The 8232-nt window shown below is 39.1% G+C and overlaps 1 protein-coding gene across 7 annotated transcripts in view; it reads right to left on the bottom strand.

Moving 5' to 3' along the window:
• Positions 1-2246: 2246 nt before the first annotated feature.
• The window catches only part of NAALADL2 (N-acetylated alpha-linked acidic dipeptidase like 2), a 400239-nt gene continuing 394253 nt past the window's right edge, over positions 2247-8232 (bottom strand). For all 7 annotated transcript variants that reach the window (XM_018912780.3, XM_018912779.3, XM_050978009.1 and 4 more), the window contains one exon: positions 2247-7827. In XM_018912780.3, the coding sequence (XP_018768325.1) occupies positions 7629-7827 (199 nt within the window). In that variant the 3' untranslated portion in view covers positions 2247-7628. The remainder of the gene's footprint in view (positions 7828-8232) is intronic.

Genomic DNA, 8232 nt, shown 5'->3' with positions numbered 1-8232 from the left:
TCACCACCTGAAAGACCAATTACCTGAATATCTGGTTGTTCTATATACCAGCCCCTAAATATGTGGATAATTCAAAGTTTACCTGTCAGTAAATTATCCCATCCCAGCTTCTGAGGTTCTGTCTAGCTATTTTTTTTCCTTCCTTGCCTTTTTCTTTCTTCCCATTATGCTTTAATGCCCTGGGATCTCCATTACTGCATCAGCAGCTTGAGAGGCATATGCTACAGCTTACTGGCAGAACCAACTATAAATGAGAAAGAAAGCCAACAAAAAAAGCAAATGAATATAATTTTGAGCCATTCAGTGCAATGTACATGATACACATCTTCATATTCCAGTTTGATTTCTGGCAACAGTATAACTACGCTAAAAAACCATTGTCTAACTCTGCTTTCACAAAATGCCTCTTACTGAATTCCAGCCCACAGTGCCTTCTGTACAAACACTTTCACAAACTCCAGAAATCATATTCAGAGCACAATCAAATAAAATGTGCTTCTTAATCAAAGTATGTAGAATCTACTTACATTAATGGCCAACATTCTCTTTTTATTGCACTATGTTATAAAAATACAAATTGATACAAAGTAAACTAATTTTGCAAATAAGCTGTTTTATTCAGACTCAACATTCTATAAAGTGTTATAAAAATCAACCTTTCATTGCACATTTCCACATAACATGATATTTATTGGTTTCCAGAAATCACTGCATCAAGTTTCTATTATTTCATGGTAAAAAAAAAAAATAGTTACTTAATATTCTGCATTGGCTAGCTATCATTTTTGGCAACGTGATTTTACTATGTGAAAATGTAGAAGTAGATGGAAGGACAGAGTTGTCACACAGGCATCTCAAATTCTGTGTCAAGGCTTGATAAAGGTAACACAACTTGACAGCTGCTCTTTTGCATAAAAAAGGCAGAAATACCTTCATATTCCATCTGAGTAGGTAAACTCTGCAAGGTGCTACTGACTAAAAAAAACCAGTTTGTGTTGGGAGCAGCAGTGACACTGCTAACAGCCCCTGAGCATTATCTCACAGCTACAGCCATGGGGACTCACAGTTCATCACCACACACCTGGGTATGAGTGCAATGCTAAAATCTGCCCTTGCACACAAGAATATAATTTTCCACACCTTGCTAAAACCCCCAAAAGTATCTGTTTCAAATATCTTAACCTGTGCTTGCTCACTCTTCACTGTATGCAAGCAGTGAAGGTGCCTGGATGTGAAATGATCCCTGAATTCAATATAGTTCCTCTGGACAGGGAATCACATTCATTTCCTATTTGTCTCAGAATACCAAATCACAGCATGTGTGATAAGAGTATGTTGCATATTAACTCATGTAAACTGCAAATGGAAAACACAGGGAATTTGTGTTCATCTTATTTGCTCTAAGTATAAAATATTAAGGATCTTCTTATTTCCCCTCTAGTGGATTCATACACTACAAGATGTTTCAGCTGCTGAGAACATGAAATGAGACTGCACCAAAAAAACCAAGCAGTATCTAAAACTATTTCAGAATCCTCAATGTACAGGCTAAAACCACCAAATGTTTGGGAAATATTTTATTTAGCTTTTTAAGGAGAGGGGCATCAGCAGTTTCTGTAGCAAGCTCACCATAAAGTCAGGCCTGTCCACCTCCTCCTGGGGTCTCTCCCAGTGGTATCAGGACTGAGCTACACAAAAGCAAAGTTAATTAAAACCTGGGAATGCCCTGAGAGCTCAGACAGTGCCACATTCCTGTGCTCAGAGCACTGGGTGCTGCATTGCTCTGTCACCAGCATGGGCAGGGGAGCACAGCCTCAAATGGCAGAAAATTAACAGGTCTCTGAGAAAGGACTGAAAAAATAAAGATTCTCTTCAACTAGTGCCTCAGAGCACCACATTGCACACCCACAGCTCTGCATGGTGAAGGCAGCCACTCCAGTATATAACAGCACATACAGTAACAGTCAGGAAAGGACCTTCTTCCTAAGATCATGCCTTGAAATTCCACTCTATCCTACCAAATAATCCAGGGCTGATCAGATGAGGTGGAGTTACACTGTCTGAACACTTGAGAAATGTTCCATAACCATTAAAGGCAGCACACATTTAAAAGAAAGACCAAAACTTCATTTTCAAGGGCTTGCTGGAAAATAAATCAAAGAGAAGCAGCTTAGATAAAACCCTATTTTTTTAACCAAATGGATTAGGCAGATGAGGAAGCATAAACTACATTTACACAGTAAAACTGTTGTTCCACACCTTTATTCTGATTAAATTTCTTAAATTAAGTCCTTGTATTAATTCCAACCTGTGAAATTTATAAAAGTATGTCTGCATTAATCCAACATTCATAAAAGGTATAAAGTTAATTCTAGATTATATCACTTGTACATACACATTCATATTCTGCCCTGTGGGCTTAATGCTTACCCAATTACAAGAGACTCCTCCCAATTAAAAAAAAAAATACATTCTTGCTTCTAATAATCTATGTTGAGAGATTAAAGAGAATAGACTAAACAGAAATAATTGATCTTCTGATACAAAATCTTGTGGGAAATCCCATCAATAGTGGCCAAATTCTGCTAACCTTGGTCCTGTGGAACAGTACCCTGGTAAAGTCAACCCTGTTGGAAAAAAACCAGTCCAGTAAGGTCAGTAAGACTCAGGTGCAACATAATCTTTTTTGCAAATCCACACAGGTGTCCATTTCCTCCAGTTATGACAAGTCTGTATGAGCAACAGTAGAAATAACCAGCAGTAGTGGGATGATAATTAGGAAAAAACCAAAGGCTTAACAGCACCACAGTTTTAGTAAACATGCAGTCTAATTTAGGGATTTTAAAAGCCTTTGCTTCCCAAATGAGTGTTCACTGTTCTTAGGCACTTCCTAGGCTCAAATGTGCATGTTCCAGTACAGGTTTGTGCATGTAGATTTAGTCCTTGCCATCCTTAACAATGTAAAACACTGTAGGACAGCAGAATTACACAGAGAATTTGGTATTTAGCCAGCATGGAGAGAATGCTGGATGGCTCCTGCAAGATCAGAGAAACTCTGTGCTTAGATATTGCCTGTTTTATTTTGTAGACAGGCAGTGCCAATTCTGATTTTTTGTCTATAATTTCTTATTCATCCAACTTCAGAATTGGATTCAAATAAACTTCAAAGGTTTATTTCAAAACTTTCAAGATTATCACCTTTCTACACTGCTACTTTTGAGGGAATTTCCTGGTCCAGACATTAGAGAGAAAGAAAGAAGATAGGAAAAAAATCTGCTTCCATTCAGTCAAGCTATAACTGAAAACCTGCTGCTTACATGTACTCAGAAGTGAATACTTTGAATTTAACAGATGATGTCTCCTCACACTTTACCCACCTGGATCTGAGCAGGACTTTTCCACCACTTTCAGCTCTTTATTATGGTCAGCTGTTCCAGGAATAATAATTGAAACTTGAGGGAGGTGAGTTGAGAACTGAATGGGGAACAAAAGGCATGACTGAGATCAGAGAGAGAAAAGAGGGGGATTAACCTGGTGGTGGGCAAATTAAAAGGGAGCTTAAGAAGTGATAAGGAGAATGGAGACAGAAAATGAGTGGGAATGGCTGAGAATAAGGTGGTGAGGGATGGGAAAAATCACATTGCAAAAAGATGTGAGAGAAGGTGAATATAGGGGATTGGAGAGGATGGTGTTAGAGGGAGAAAAAACAGCCAGAGGGTTAAAGCCACCCAAAACTATCACTGCATTGCTACCCAAGTTATTTTTAACATTCTAATAATGTGTGGTTTGTGTTGTGTTCCACTCAACACAAACCACAGTGAGGTCCCAAAGTTTGGGTAAAGTAGGTGCATTTATAGCCACATTTGTGCTGATGAGGTGACAGCCTCCTAAAGTAAAGAGGAATCCTGACTGGGTGCCAGGGACTGTACAAAAGACATCAGAATATAAAGGCATTAGTTTCTATGGCTTAAAAAAAATACTTTATGGCTTGAAGGACAAATCTCCTCATACAAACTTTCCAACATATTGTACCTGTGAAATCCTGGAGATGGTTTCTGAGAGTTTTCACTGGATGAAATGATGGCTACCTTTTGAATGCTCGCTGTGAAAATAATTACAATAATTTAACAACTCAGAAATATGGGGAGAAATTTGGAGGAAGTTTTTCTATGGAAGAATGAAACATTTCTCTGTGAGGGTGACCATGCACTGGCACAGACTGCCCAGAGAGGCTGAGGAATCTCCATCCCTGGAAGGCATTCCACAGCAACCTGAGCACAGCCCCTCCTGGCAGGCTGGTTTTTGGTGCTCCTCCTTGAGCAGGGAGGTTGGAATAAATGACCTCCAGTGGCTCCTTCTGCCATACCTGAGATTTAACCTTTCCCCACCTACTGCTGCAAGAACTGAGGTCAGCTGCAGAGCCTCCTTTCACATCCCTAGACTGAAACACTTTCCTAAAAGGGAAGGGAGGCAATGCAAAGAGTTTGCTAATTTTCTCATGTAATTATTTACATTTATGTTTATCTAGGTGTATTATATCACTGCAAGTAAATGAATATTTGCAAAACCTTTTGAAGATATAAGGCATTTGTGTTTTTGCATATTCACACGGGTACTATTTCTCTTGGATGATAAAAACAATTCACTGCCTTTTTTAAGGTTAGTACTCAAAATCCAGCTCCCATGTACTTTTTATTCATCTTCCTTGATTGTGCTTTAGCCTTTTTATGGACTCTTTAAAATACATACTAATAAAACCTCATTGGCTTTTTATTATCAACTGTCTCAACATACAAATATTGCAGGCTGCAGGGATTTTCTGGTCACTGTGAGCATGACTCTGGATTAAGGAGCAATCAATGCATTTGCTATTCTGTCTCTGGCAGTTGATGCTTCTGAAAAGATCACACATTTTTAGTATCATCCAGGCAATTTGCAAACGTGCTTCTGCCTTTAAGGGTGCTCTGTTTATTCCAGTACCACACAGGAATGAAGTCAATCTGTGTAAGCTGCTATGATTTACTAACACCTTCCTTTAGCTGATGTTCCACAGCTGTTTGGGCAAAAACTCTATGTTAGAAGCTCACCAGATACTTAGGACCTTAACTTGCTGTAAATTCCTTGAAGTCAATAGGTAGGATTTAAAAATCAATGGAAGGATATGGCTCAAAAGTGCTTTTTTTTCAAAGCTATAATGGTACAAATATTATCACTGAGCACTCACTTATATGTAAGATCTTAACATTGAAATAAAAGCCTACAAACGATCTAAAAGTATGAGATGACATTGAAATCAATGCATTTAAGTCCCTAAATAGCTCATCTGATTCATCTCACCAACAAGAACATCTGATTGTGTCTAGAATAGACAGACATTTACAACAGCAGTGCTTTTCCAGCAGAGCACTTTTAGGTCTGTTAGTTTAGAAGTGGTTACAGAAGGACATTAGTGAGAAAACAAGATAAATATTTTATTTTGGAATTACAGGGTTGAGAAATCATCCATCAGAGATATTGCTTCCACCAGATTTCACTGATTTTGCTGAGTACACTTTGGTTGCATTAGAGGTGGAACATTCTAAGGATGAGGAAGCAGTTATCAAACTCACCTGGCAGAGTTAACAAAGGTGTTAACCTCTCTTTTGGTCTCCTAATGGCACCTGACCCTTTGTCACTGAATCCCATCAAAGGTCCCACAGTGCAGTACATCCCCAAGTCCCCAAAACAAACATACAATTCAAATGTGGATATTCCAGCCACCTAAATCTTACAACAATAAAAACGACGCAGACAAGGGGTGAACCTGCATCATAAACAATGTTATTGTCCAGGAGTCAAATTCTCTCTGCACTAAACAGAACTGGTGCCAGCATCAGCAAAAGAATCATCATCAATTTAAGCTGATCAGATGCCAAGGAAAGCTAGGAGATAATGATGAGTCCATGCAGTCCCACTGACTGGTGCTGAACAAATTCCCACTGCAGAGGCTGCTGTACAACTGCACAGCTCTGCCTCTGCTCCATCATAACTTATGAAGAACAGCTGTGTGTACCCAGTCCTGGGCCACTGCTTGGAGACCCCTTTGTAAGGGCTTTGGAACAGAAACCCAGATCTGTGAACAGCTCATTTCTTGCTATGTGAGCTTTAGAAAATATTTCACCAAATTGTGCACTCAGAAATTTTCCTGAAGGCACTTTTTAAACATTAATACAGACACTTTTCCCATTTCTATTCCAACCTGAAATGTTCCTGTAACGTTAACATGGCAAACTGGATAACAATACATTTAACATTTCCATCAAATAAATTATATTTAAATTCTGAGTATCTATATAAAATTAATTATTTAAGCTCTAAACCTAGAATCATCTGAGACTGTAAAACCCAAATAAGGCTTAACAATTTCAACTGTTTATATTATTAAGACCTGGAGTTCTCAAATGGGTAGAGCATCCCCTCAGAGGACACTGAACCTCTAGATCCTTTCACACACAGATTATTTGGCCAACAGGCAATGGTGTGATTGGAGCCTTCTACCAAGGGAAAAACAGATTTGCATTTTAGCTGTGCAATATGCTTCACCAGCTTGTGCCTCCACACTTGAATTCCTGGTTCTACAGCAGGGAATGGATGCATGTTTTACCTTGTGCTTTTCTGACAATGACCTGGGTCCTAGATATGAGGCTTGATGGAACAATCCAGCCAGGAATAGTGGGTGGTGTGGCCAAGAGTGATGGAATCCCAAAACTCTTCTCAGGTCTTGGAGGTCTTGCTTTTATTTACAGCTCTCTGGAAGTTTAGAGACCTTGAAGTGGGATTTTTTGGTAATGTTTGGTGAAAATTTTTAAGGCCTCTAGCCTTATAAAGACTAGGCAGTTCTTATCATTCAACATAAACATTCAAAGCATTTTTGTGCAAGTGTAATTACCGACTCACACTTTTCAAATAATTTGAAATCATCACAAAAATTTCCTCTCCAAGAAACATCAGAGAAAACAACTCTTTATTGTCATACAGAAATGGAAGAATCAAAGTTTATCTGTATTCTCAGAACTGAGGTATTTATTGTTCCACAGGAGTAAAGGTGTTGGACTGCACCTGCAAAGGTGTTCTGTGCATTTCCACTCCGGTGCTGGATACCCAAGGAAACACCACATCCTTCAACTACTTACTCTGAATGGAGTAAGGAAAAAGATGAGCTTGCTGAAAACATTAGGCAACTTGAGTCATGTTTTTCTGACAGGAAATCTCCCCTGGCTGCACATCTGGGGTGCCTCAGAACCAGGGCTTCAGCTCATCACAGGATGTGCTTGGTACTTCGCATGATGGAGCTCTTAGTCATAAAAACATACTTTACATACAAAAATACAGCAGATGTCCTTCCAAAAGTCATCTCTGAAGTGTTACTCTCTCTCTTTAGGTTTAATACATTCAGGAACAGGCATTTGAGATATATTGTGAACAGTGCAAAATACTGTTTTACATTTCTTAAACCACGTGTTGCAGTACCTTAAAGCGCCAGCTGAAGGAAAGGCTGAGAAAGGTTTGATCCTCAGAGCAATTCTGGTCCAAGTGGAACTTTTGTTTAGAGAGTTGTAAACAAATGTCTTGGAATGCAGAGAATCCTCTCACTTCTTTCCAGCCAAGGCAGTCTCAAACACATCAAGTCCTGCTTTGAAGTAAACCTGAGCTGAATTGATGCTGCTCAGCACCTCTGACAAGGCTGCCTGCACAGTCTCATTTGACTGATGGAGTTTGCAGTGCTCCAGAGCCTCCAGCAGTACTGAAAACTGGCTGGTCCTGTCATCCAGTCTGTAAAGAATATTTCTGAAAGAGAACAATGGAGAGAATGGTGAGGTCTTTACTCAAAAACAATCCATCAGATGCCATCAAGAATCCCTGCAAGTATCAGCCACAGCTTACAGATGATACATATTATGCACAGTAAAGCTGACCCGTGGCAGATTGAGAGACAAATGCATATTTATTATGCTCTATAAACTGAATTTATTCACTGAACGACATGTACTTACATTGGAGCAGTTACTAAATCCATCAAAGAAGTCTCACATTTCTCTCTGACCATTCAAGTTTTTATTCAAAAGCATGAGCCCAGACCTATCACACCCCCTTATGAAGGATTTTGTGTCTCAGATGAATTCCATTTATTCCCCTCTAAAAAGAGTTTGGTTACTGCTGTGAACCCTCAGCACAGGTTTGGTTTTGTTTTTG

The sequence above is a fragment of the Serinus canaria genome, chromosome 9, assembly GCF_022539315.1.
Source record: "Serinus canaria isolate serCan28SL12 chromosome 9, serCan2020, whole genome shotgun sequence".
In the NCBI taxonomy this organism is placed as follows: domain Eukaryota; kingdom Metazoa; phylum Chordata; class Aves; order Passeriformes; family Fringillidae; genus Serinus; species Serinus canaria.
The sequence above is the reverse complement of the archived record's forward strand: the minus strand, read 5'-3'. Positions and strand labels throughout refer to the sequence as shown.